Source organism: Pinus tabuliformis, chromosome J (assembly GCF_031772625.1).
Source record: "Pinus tabuliformis cultivar Carrire ecotype Pingquan chromosome J, CPIR1, whole genome shotgun sequence".
Lineage (NCBI taxonomy): Eukaryota > Viridiplantae > Streptophyta > Pinopsida > Pinales > Pinaceae > Pinus > Pinus tabuliformis.
Window position 1 is genome coordinate 1,035,560,037 of NC_142295.1, and position 12,805 is coordinate 1,035,572,841.

The 12,805-nt window shown below is 38.0% G+C and overlaps 1 protein-coding gene across 2 annotated transcripts in view; it reads left to right on the top strand.

Annotated features, from left to right (window-relative positions):
* The window catches only part of DBR1 (debranching enzyme 1), a 306,852-nt gene that overhangs the window by 187,245 nt on the left and 106,802 nt on the right, over positions 1-12,805 (top strand). For both annotated transcript variants that reach the window (XM_089378959.1, XM_089378960.1), the window contains exon 4: positions 11,904-12,061. In XM_089378959.1, coding sequence (XP_089235085.1) covers positions 11,904-12,061 — 158 coding nt within the window. The remainder of the gene's footprint in view (positions 1-11,903; positions 12,062-12,805) is intronic.

Here is a 12,805-nt window from a genome sequence, read left to right on the forward strand (position 1 = left end):
TCATATGCCACTTGAGAGGAAGTGGGGAGACATCGAGCTGTAGTCAGACGGACTACAGGCGATGAGGGGCAGGATCCTCGAGGTACCCAGCCTCTTGGATTATACCTTGCTATGGGAGCCTCGAAGAGGAGTAGCAGTACTGGCGGATGTCAGTAGAGACGGATGTAGATGGAGTGTCAGAGGGAGCTACAGTGCAGGATTCCCAGGACAACGTGAGGCAGCAGTGCGAGATGCATAGAGTTGTTGCAGTAGCGCAGAGGTCAGAGAGGGAGCACTTGTCAGCGACAGAGGGAGTTTCAACATCGAGGGTGTCTCTAGCCTGACAGAGATGTCAGAGTTGGGAGATCAGTTACTTACTTCTCAGTAACTGAGTTGCAGTGCAGTAGTTAGCAGTGGCAGTGCTATGGGAAACACGATGCAGCATGATGAGAGGGATTGCAATGCAGATGCAACAGTGGCAGTGGCAGAGCCATGGGTAGCAGCACAGATGCAGAGGGAGTTGTTGTACAGATGCAACAGTGGCAGTGGCAGGGCCATGGGTAGCAGTACATGATGCAGTAGCTTCAGAGGATGTTGGGCAGCAGGCCTAGCATCAGCATAAGGACCGATGCCGGATGATCAGGGTGATGCTCAGTTAGGAGTATTACTAGAGCACAGTCCTCGCTAAGAGGGAGTGTTGATTTGGGGTAGCATCAGATGTGCTCTAGCCTCAAAACTTGGTGGAGAGGCTAAGGCACATGAGATCTCCAATACCTAGAAATGGTTTGGGCAGATTCTAAACAATTTGAGAGATATTAAAATAATTAATATTTTTAATGGAGTCCCCAAGTCTAAACTAAGGGAAAATAAAATATTAATGTGTATTAATATATAACTGTGTTAGAATGGTCCAAAAGTCATGGATCAAGCCATAATTAATCTTAGCCGTGGATTAGGGACTTAATCTCGGCCGTTGAATTGTCAACGAGAAAAGTATAAAAGGAGACTTGAGGGTCACTTGGAGAACACACCGAGTTGATCAAGATTTCGATTTTCTGGGCAGGGTTTGCTGAGGAAGTCGAAAGAGTGACCGGAGTTGCAGTTGAGGGCAGTGAATACAGAAGTAGAGAGGTAGAGATAGTACCTGGAGGATTAGTGCAGAAGCTGGGAGAGAGGGACGCAGAGGCAGCCAGAGGTTCACGCAGAGGCAGCCAGAGGTTCACGCAGAGGCAGCCAGGAGCTGCGCAGTGCCTTAGAGAGCTAGCGTGGGTGACGCAGAGGCTCTAAGGGTTGACGCAGTGCCTCCAAAGGCTGACGCAGGGCGAGCTAGGGTGACGCTGGGCAAACGTTGGGCCAGAAAGGGCTAACAGAGTCCCTAGAGGCTGACGTTGGGGTTTTCGTGGGGCAGATTGGAGTTGGGAGCTGTCAGAGTGTTTATCCGGGGTTTCAAGCCGGAACATCTGTCTCCGACTAATAGGTACTACTGCCGAGATTATTCTCTGTTGGGTGAACCGGTTTTGGCACCCAGATTGTATTCTGAAACTGCTTAATAATTAAAACCCTCAGATAGCTGCACCAGTTTTCCCGCATTGGGTTTTTCGGGGACATTGGTCCAAAAACAACGGTGTCACTTGTGTGCTTGTTTTTCCTTTAGTTGATGATCTATAATGTGTTGAGCATGTAATTATATTTATTTTCAGTATTTACATGGTAAATAACTTGTTGATTAAATAGAACAAGTGGGAATAAATAAATCAGAAAGTACATAAAGGGTTTCTAACAGATGGTTTTAGAAATTTCCAACACAAATACATACATACATATATATATATATATATAGATATATAGATATATAACCTTATAAAGGATGGGGGTTGGCCCACCCTTTTTTTTAATAATTTTTGTTTTGACCCAAGTAAACAGGTCGAGCACTGAATTTTTAGGGGTTACTGACAAAATTAAGTAGGCCACAATTTCGCCATTCCCATTCGTTGAATACCAAATTCCCGTCCGCCAAAACCGTTGTCGTAAAGTGCCAATTTGTGGCCTTGTTAACGGTCACCAAATTTAGCGGCTCCATAATTAGGTTCGGTCTTCATAATTGTATTTGAGTCACAATGAAATGTACTTATGAAAATAATTTTATTATTATTATTATGAGTTATTAAAGCATGCGTTTCATGCTTGAGTCATCATGTTTTAGGTCAAAAGTTCCCATTGAGGACTCCTAGGATTTATTCTAAGTCATTAGAGTCATTGTCCACTTAAAGAGACCCTTCTTGGGCTTTTGAATCATGTAAAAAGGTTTATTATTGAGTCAAGTAAGGTATTTGTCACCTCCACACCAAGTCGGCCTCAAACTTGGTAATTTCGCCTTACCAAAAGCCTATATATTGGAGCAACTCGAATTCATTTGGAACACTCACTCTTTCCACACAAATTCGATATCTAGAAGAAAGAGCTGGAAAAGTGCGAAGTAGCAAACGAAGGCTAGAAGGAGTGTGAAGTTGGAAAAGAAGAAAGAAAGGGTCAAGATCAAAATTTTGGGTTATCTATCTCTCTCTCGTGTGGATTCCTCTAGGAGATTGAAGTCTCTCTTGTCAAGTCGAAGTTGTTGTTGTTTCCTGTTGCTGGGTCGAATTTGTTGCTACTAGGTCGAAGTCACTGTTGAAGGGTTATCATTTGCAAGAAGGAAGAAAGGGCTGACTTGGTGTGGAGGAAGTCTGTGTCTAGGTCAAGAGTCTTGGATTATCTCAGGAAGTTATTAAGGAAGAGTTGTTGATTGGGTTTTCCCCTAGATAGGGGTTTTTCCCTAGCTTTCCGCCTATATCTGGTGTTTGTGATCTTTGTGCTATTGTTTTGGTAATTGCTTGATGAACTAAAAGATAAAAGAAGAACATAAAGATAAGAAAGTCACAAGTAATTATCTATATAAAGAAAATATTTCTGCCTTTCTGATTTTCTAACATGGTATCAAAGCTAAGGTGAAGAAGGAAAAAAGGCAGTTTGAAGATCTACTGAAAGGAGTCTAAGAAACCTTGAAAAGTTGAGCAAGGGATCATATAAGGAGATCTTATAAGGAAAGAAGCTTACTGCCTTCTAAAACAATGTCTAACACATTAAAGGGAGAGAACAAATTAGAAGGAGCATCAAATTACAGGTCATGGAAGAAAATAATTGATCTCATTCTTGAAAAGAACAAAGTCCTGGATTTGGTCAGAGGAAAAGTAAAGAAACCTACCGAAGGATCTAGTGATGCAAATAAAATGAAGTTTAGAGAGTTAGAAATATTGGCTATGACACTAATGGTAGAAGGTATAAAGGACAATATTGTTCCATACATTTCCAACATAGACTCTACTTAAGAAATGTATGAAGCCTTATCAAAATTGTTCACTATCAAGAACATTGGTCAAGTAGCAAGTCTTAAAAATGAACTAAGGACCACAAAAATGACAAAAGATGACACTGTGGCTTCCTTCTTTGTAAGGATAGCTAGAATTTGAGATGACCTTCAAGCCATAGATGAAATTGTACCAGAAAAAAAATCTAGTGACTACTGCATTATTGTGATTTCCACCTACTTGGAGTGCTTTTGCTTCAGGAATCAACAACTGGAAAGAAACTCCATCATTCGAACAATTATGGAATGCTTGTAGCCAAGAAGAGATGAGAATCTCATTAGTAACCAACAATGAAAAAGAGAGTTTCAAACGCATACTCCGCTTATCACAAGAAAGGAAACTTCAAGAAGTCAAAAGGGCCAAGAAGGAAGGTAGACATGTCCAAAATAGAATGCTACCAATGTCATAAAATGGGTCACTATAAAAGTGACTGTCTTGACAATCCGAAGAATAAGAAAAGGAACAGGGACCAAGCTAATATTGTTGAAGAAGGATCTCCAAAGAAGAATAAAGCCGAAGAACAAGATATAATGGACCTACACTACTAAGTCCTTTACTCTAAGCTTTAGTTGTTTCATTTTTTTTCTAGTATTTGTAGGTTTAACGTATTTTGGAAAAACATTTTTGAATTATTTTAGAAGGTTATAAGTATCCCTCGAGTTTGGAGGGAGCCCTCACCAACTTCCAAAGATAAGTATCCTACTCTTTGTATTACCTTTTCATTTTTGGTTTCCTTTACTTATCTAAGTTTGTTTCTATTAAATACTAATCACATTTCTATTCATATTTTCCTTGTTTAGGAAAAGCTTGTTGAATACTCAAGGATTATGGAAGAAGGCCTCACAAGACAAAGCATTGGAATTACAAGGTTTGTTAAGAAACAAAAGGTATGCCTTAGACTATAAGTTTTGCTCTCTTCATGATAAAGGTATATTCATTCTTGATAAACTATTCTATAGTACTAACATTATTGTGTCTAGCTCTTGAATCATAAAGATTCTTGATTGGGTGATTCATCATTAGATAAATCTACCCTCCTCATATCTTTGATTATTCTTGTGGAACCCTAAAAAGGTTCTTTGTAAAACCTTAACTTAAGGGTATGTCGATGATAATGTATGAAACCCTAGCCTACTTAGGGTTATTGATGAAGTCTAAATAAAATGTTTGATGCTTTGATGATGTCATGTTTGGGGTTTTGGTATGGTTATGAAAACCCTAACTTGTTAGGGTTGAAGGTGATGTCTGAAATCCCAAACCTTTGAAGTATTGATAAATTAGGGTTTGTTGTTGAAACCCTAGATCTTTAAGGTTTGGTAGGGTTTATGAGAAAGACCCTTATTTTAGATAATGTCCTAGGAATGAAACCTTAGGCATATGGTTGTCCATCTAATCAAATATGTTAGATGTTTGAATATGTTTGTGTCATTGAGTTTTACTAACATATGTTGTTATGATATGCTTGTGCATGATGATGGAATCCTAGATATATGTGTTGACCTAATTGTTGATGGTCATAAGTCCTAGGGTTTGGAACTAAGCCCTAGTCAAAGTTTGATTCTCTAGGATGATAGTATTTGTGAATTCTAGGGTTTTGTAACTAAACCTTAGTAGAAGTTCAATTCTCTAATATATGATGACAGTGTGATAATCTGAGATTTATGAAAGATTGTTGAAATCTGAAATTGAGCTGTGATTGGTTTTGATTAATCTTAATGGCTCATGTATGAAATTTATGATCTTGCACTAAATCCTAGTAGAAATCCAACATATGAATTCAGAAAGTTGTTAGATGCATACTTGTTTGAATTGTTTCTAGGGTTTGCTATATGTTATAAAAGAATTTGTCATATCATTGAAAGAGATATTGCGGCCCTAGATATAATGAGATTGATATCTTGTCTAAGCTACTGATGTGATTTAGGGTTTGTAACAAAGCCTGGGCAAGAAGTTGAAATATAGAAGTATAGTCTCTTGCTGATTATGTACCTAAGTCTAGGAATTTGATGTATAAAGTCTAATGCTTCCATTATTGTATGATGTGGTTAACTTCATGCTTCTATAGATTTGGTTGTACTTGCTATCTAAGTTATGTAGGTACATAATCTTCAAGATGGTGAAGATATTCGTAAGTAAAGTTGATATGATAAGCATGATGAAGAAGGTTATATGAATGATGATGGTCATGATAACTCTGATAAGGATGGAAGCCATGAAAGATTCTCCGATGTTATAGACCAAAGTTGAGCTCCCTAAGTTAAGAGGGAGCCTGGATAAAAGAAATCTCCCTATTTAAGAGGGAGGGCATATCATAGTCATGATGGATACCATGAAAGAAGAGATTGGAGAATGCATTTTGAGGAGCTGCTGAAAGAAGGAAAGATGGTTTTGGTTGCTGCATGTGAAGTAGGAAAGGAAGCTGAATGATTAAGGAAACCTTTGTTTGGGAAACCTGGAAGTCCTATTGTGATGAATTATGAGGCAACATCAAGAAGTTGGAAGACCCCAAAGGTTTGTGTTTACTCATGAATATTTGAAAGGTTGTTACTAATTGGGGTTGTGACTGTTCAGATAAACCTCTCGAAGTTTTTAAAAAGGCATGTTGAAGGTTAGAGAGATTTGATATGTTGAGGCTTTGTGTGTGAGACACATTGCCTGGGAGGACATCAGGCCAACACTATGTGTTGATGTCTAGATCCCGAAGTAGGGAGGGTGGCGTTGGTCATAAATCTCTGACCTTGGATACGCACCTGGATCCTTGGGTTGATGGTTAGCAAGTAAGCTTGATGGTACCTATACTGGCTGAAAGCTTTAGTCCATCTTAGTCCCACCCAGATAGATTGCCCTGGTCAAGAATCTAGTCCGTGGCACCGTGAGTGCCTAAACTGTTGAAGGACCTTGGTCAGGAATCTAGTCCATGGCATTGCGATGCCTAAACTCCTCATAGTTCATATGTTTTGAGATCTTCCATGTACTTGTATATGTAAGTATGAATACCTCCCTAGTTAAGAGGGAGTGTTGAAGAATGTAACTAGGTTCGGTCTTCATAATTGTATTTGAGTCACAATGAAATGTACTTATGAAAAAGAATTTTATTATTATTATTATGACTTATTAAAGCATGGGTTTCATGCTTGGGTCATCATGTTTTAGGTCAAAGTCCCCATTGAGGACTTCTAGGATTTATTTTGAGTCATTAGAGTCATTGTCCATTTAAAGAGACCCTTCTTGGGCTTTTGAATCATGTAAAAAGGTTTATTATTGAGTCAAATAAGGTATTTGTCACCTCCACACCAAGTCAGCCTTAAGGAGATCAAGTCAACCTCAAACTGGGTAATTCAACCTCACCAGAAGCCTATATATTGGAGCAGTTCGAATTCATTTGGAACACTCACTCTCTCTCACACAAGTTCGATATCCAAAAGAAAGAGAAAAGTGCGAAGTAGGAAAAGAAGGCTAAAAGGAGTGCGAAGTTGGAAAAGAAGAAAGAAAGGGTCAAGATCGAAATTTTGGGCTATCTCTCTCTCTCTCTTGTGTGGATTCCTCTAAGAGATCAAAGTCTCTCTTTTCAAGTCGAAGTTGCTACTGCTGCTGCTGCTGCTAGTTGCTGGGTCGAAGTTGCTGCTGCAAGTTGTTGCTACTAGGTCGAAGTTGTTGTTGAAGGGTTATCATCTGCAAGAAGGAAGAAAGGGCTGACTTGGTGTGGAGGAAGTCTATGTCTAGGTCAAGAGTCTTGGATTATCTCAGGAAGTTATTAAGGAAGAGTTGTTGACTAGGTTTTCCCCTAGATAGGGGTTTTTCCCTAGCTGTTTGCCTATATCTGGTGTCTGTGATCTTTGTGCTATTGTTTTGGTAATTGCTTGATGAACTAAAAGATAAAAGAAGAACATAAAGATAAGAAAGTCACAAGTAATTATCTATATAAATAAAATCTTTCTGCCTTTCTGATTTTCTAACACAGGGAAGCTTAGTCCCTCCAACTCAAGTTAGAAATAATGCTTCGAGAAAAATTGTATAAATAATTATAGCTTTTACATTGGTCAATACTAAATTAATAGTGGTCAATAGACAAATCATCCTAATGTTTTGCTTTGGCAGGAACTAATAAATTGAGATGTGAAGTGGATAAGTAAATTGCTTGCTTAGGTAGAAGAACTTGCATAAATTTTGGTGGGTAGTACCACTAGTAAGTCTACACTTTCATAATTTTACTCTACATAACTGTTGAGGAAAACATAAATAATGGTGGGAAGTAATTCCTGGTAAGTATATTTATTTACATCTTATTCCTATCCATTTTTTATGCAAAGATTATTAAAATTTGGGTAGCTATGGGACAAATTTCTCCATAGGAACCCAACTAACCCGAGGAAAATCCATCTAGCTCCAAAGTAAATTCTATTGGATAAAAGAGAAATATTATTATTAATTTGACAACAATTTGGGCAAGCAATTATTTGGAAAAATATATCTATTAATATCAAGAAGAAATTGAATTTGAATTTTCCCTCCAAGATTACAAGTCGGACTCCCAACATTTTATGTCAGCTTGCCCAAGGGTCATGACCCTTCATAGGTGGCAACAACTATAAAATGGCACCTATCCTCCTCCATTTGACACACATTCAAACATTTGAGGCTACTTCTGCGGCATAAATACAGCTCCACCTACGACCTAATTAGAGAAACTTCTGCGACCTAGTCTTGACATTTCTACAGCCTAATCTGAGCACTCTCTGTGGCTTATACTTTGTGGTTTTGTGGCACCCTGTGATTTATATGTGGTTTGGTCACCATTCTCTGCGGCCCTATTTGTAGCAAGTCTACGACATGATGGAGGCTTCTATTGCGACCTATCCCAGGTATCAAATGCAGCCTATCTGTGGCAATAACTATGACCTCTCTGTGGCGATTTATGAGGACTCCGTGGTAACTCTTGCTGCCTTATTCAGTGACTATATGCAACTTTTCTCTGCCCTATCTATAACCCTCTTCTATGAAAATGTGCATTCCGTTTATGTGAAGTATATGTTATCTTCTTGTCTTACTCATATGCAGTCTTTTCTATGGATATGAGGTATGTTTGAGTGAGGGTTAGTAGACTTTATATGAAGTTCCTTTGTTTTGTTTTGGCATGGCCCTAATGACAGTGACCCTCAACTATTAATGTGAGATTTGTGTGACCTAATTGCAGTAAGTTAACATTGAGGTATGCCAGTCCTAATGACAATATGTATGGCAGTGTTGTCATGGCAAGTAATGTGTGGCCGAGTTCTCATGATGGAGAAGTATGACAGTATATAATAGTACAACGATCTTGTATGTTAGTGACCTTGCATGGCATTATTTCTATGATGCTTAGAGCTGTAAATTCAATATAACAATGAAGTATTGACTATATGGAGGCAACACTGAGGGGGACTTGTAGTTATCTGCTACTGGATTGGCCCTAGGTGGTCTAGTATGATTAATGATGAAAGACTTATGTCTCATGATGATTGTACTTTATATCTCAGCTGAACATTTGACGAATATCTAATAGAAGAAGAATCCGGTTGGGCTTTCCCCCTTGTGGGGTTTTCACTGGTCTCTGACCTAAATCTTGGTGTCTCTATTGTGAATGCTTTTCTTCTACTGTTCCTTTATTGTTAATGTTATTGTTCTCTTTACATAATTTCTAATGATGAAATGCTGTTATGGGGTGAATGTTATATGAAAAATGTTGAAAACTTTAAAAATTGCAATGATCTACAACATAGAACAATCTAGCCCTAAAAATTAACAAAGACTTGCTTAAATTATGGTGGGAAGTAATTGATGGTAAATATGTTATTTACTTTAGTATAAATTATTTTCAAGGATTTTATTTTTGGATGATTTTTCTGCGAAGATTAAGAATAAAAAGTCACTACATAAATATCTAAAAATCATGCATGAATATTTCAACCATATCCATAAATTATGGCATAAAATATGTAAGACAATTATCCACATGGCATTATATTGTGCAAAGACTGCAATAAGACCTTCAAGAAATGGTCCAATCAAATGTTTGAAAATTAGTTTTTTTAGTAATATTGATTTTTTTTCTTTCAAAGTTAAACATTATAATTTACATTGGTCAATACAAAACTAACACTGATCAATAGACAAATCGATTGTTTGCTGTCTTGGCAGGGACTAATAATGATTCCATAACCATATTTAAATTTAATTAATAAGCACATAAAAACTTAATACTTACAATAAACTTGCAAACACTGCAATAAGACCTTCAAGAAATGGTCCAATCAAATGTTTGAAAATTAGTTTTTTTAGTAATATTGATTTTTTTTCTTTCAAAGTTAAACATTATAATTTGCATTGGTCAATACAAAACTAATACTGATCAATAGACAAATCGATTGTTCCTGTCTTGGCAGGGACTAATAATGATTCCATAACCATATTTAAATTTAATTAATAAGCACATAAAAACTTAATACTTACAATAAACCTACAATATAACAAGATTCTTAACCTTGGACATTCATCCCGACTTTACCATGGATATTATTAACTTGTAAATATGTTTTGTTACAATACCATGGCTTATCAATACCATATGCCCAAAAACCATAACTCATTTCACAATGAAAAATTAAAATGTAAAATATAATAGACCTTACATATATGATATATCATTGATTAATCAAAGTGACAATTCTTGATCATATAGATGGAGGGGTCGGTGGGCGGAGGAGGGGACAGAGGCGGGGAGAGAGGAGAGAGGGAGGGAGATAGTGACAAGGATGGAGGGTGGGGGGAGAGAGAGAGAGAGAAAGAGAGAGAGAGGGAGAGAGATGAATGAAGAGAGGGATGTGTGAGAGAGAGGGAGAGAGAGAAAGAGAGAGAGAGAGGTGTGAGAGAGAGGTAGAGAGATGAATGAAGAGAGAGAGAGGAGGGGAGGAAGAGAAAGAGAGAGGGAGGAAAAAACAAAGACATAGAGTGATAGAGGTAGAGAAAAGGGAGCGACAAGGGAGAGAGAGAGAGAGGGAGGTGTGAGAGAGAGGGAGAGAGAGAAAGAGAGAGAGAGAGGTGTGAGAGAGAGGGAGAGAGATGAATGAAGAGAGAGAGAGGAGGGGAAAGAGAGAAAGAGAGAGGGAGGAAAAAACAAAGACATAGAGTGATAGAGGTAGAGAAAAAAGGAGTGACAAGGGAGAGAGAGAGAGGGAGTGAGATAGTGACAAGGATGGAGGGCGGGGGGAGAGAGAGAGAGAGAGAGAGAGAGAGGGAGGTGTGAGAGAGAGGGAGAGAGAGAAAGAGAGAGAGAGAGAGGTGTGAGAGAGAGGGAGAGAGATGAATGAAGAGAGAGAGAGGAGGGGAGGGAGAGAAAGAGAGAGGGAGGAAAAAACAAAGACATAGAGTGATAGAGGTAGAGAAAGAGAGAGAGAGAGAGAGAGAGAGAGATGGGGGGAGAGATAGAGGGAGGTGGGAGAGAAAGGGAGAGAGAGGAAGAAAGAGATAGAGGACTTGAGAGAGAGAGAGGGAGTGACAAGGGAGAGATGGAGAGAGAGTGAGCGAGAGAGGAGAGGATGGTAGAGATTGAGAAGGAGAGGAGAGAGAGAGGGAGAGAAGGGAAAGAGAGAGAGGTAGACAGAGATGGAGAGGAGAGAGGAGATAGATCCGGGAAAGAGGGGGAGATAGAGAAGGAGATAGGGAGAGAGATTTGCTCCCTCTCGGCGCTTGATAGATCCAGGGTTAAGATGCATCTAGGCTGGTATATAAAAATATAATATTATCTATAAATTATAATTGTATCTTTGGTTAATATATTTATTTTGTTGTAGATGTTAGTATTATTATTTATATATCAAATTATTTATTTAAATTATATAGTTTAAAAATAAATTTATGTTATTAAAAGTTTAGCTATATATATATATATAGATTTCATTTCACCCCACGTACCCATTTGGGGGGAAGGGGGGGGGGGGTGGTGGGGGGAGACGCATTTCTAGGTGTTCTTGTTTCAAGAACCCATAGCCGTTTCTAAGGTTCATGCAACTTAACTGTTAATGTACCAAAATTACCCCACAGACACAGATGTAGGCACACTCACATATAAACGATGTGTGTCCGTGCGCATGTGCGTCTGCATGCACATGTATGTGTGTATGGCTGCATCTGTGTGTGTATATCTTTTGGTATGTCTATGTACTTCTACTTTGTTTATATATATGTTGTATGTGAGTGCATAATGTGTGAAAACACATGTATGCATGTGGATATATGCTATAAGTGAATTTATTCTTCTTGTCTAACAAGTAGACATTATGGAACAAAGAATACTAGTTTTTCCTCATTTCTCTAACAGGGAGTTGACTACTGGTATCCAAATATATTGTTCTTATAAATATGGTACTATAGAAGCTCTGTATCAGTCCTATTTGTCTATTGTGTGGGTTGTTCGTTTGATTCTTCTACCAAATATTTATGTTTTTGCTTGGATGTTGTTTTAACTTTTTTACATTCAAACAGGCTGTTAGAAATGAAAATGATCTGGAATCTATGGCTTGCCCTGTCAAATATCGTACTATGAACACCTTCTGGAAATATTATTCAGGGGAGGAAATAGCACCAGTTCCAACGATATTTGTTGGAGGAAATCACGAGGCATCAAATTACCTGTGGGAACTGTGAGTTATCATTCGTATAACCCTCACATAATATCAATTGCTTTTGTGCTGATTTCAAGGGGCAAACTAAAAGTTGATGCTAGTTTTGGTAGTTCTATTGATTATCATATTAGGCAGTACATCGTTGCATACTTCTACTTGATGATCTTTCCTATAAGGTTTTACAAGTTCCCTGAGTCCCCATTAATAGTTTTTGTTTCCATTGTTTAGGACTTTTTAGTAGTCAGTGTTTTCCAAAATACTCTTCTAAATATTCATTTATTTGATGTTATTTGTTAATAGTTTTATTGATATTCTTGGGATTAATAAAAGGAGAAGAACCAAATAAAAGCTTTGGTGGTTCTTTGACCCTCAGCGTACCTTATCAGGGATAATGCTGACTTGCTCAAATGTAACATGAAGTATCTGAAAACGATTGTTTCATTTTGTTGGTTTCCCCTGGTAGGTCCTACAATGTGGGAAATAGATTGACTACAAGGAACTCAGGAGTCAGTCATTGGCAGGATTCACTATGAACATATCTGCAACGTTACTTTCCTGATGAGAGTTAGGTATTGTATATATAACAAAGGACAGTTATTTGATATGTTTTTACTATTTAGACAAAGGCGCAGGATAAGATACGGTGTGGCAATGCTGCAGCTTCTTGTTGCTTGAACATCATGCCTGTAAATCATAGCCCCACTGTTAGTTACACCTGCTTTGAACTTTGAAGCATATAGGAATATAAACTTTATCAAAGAG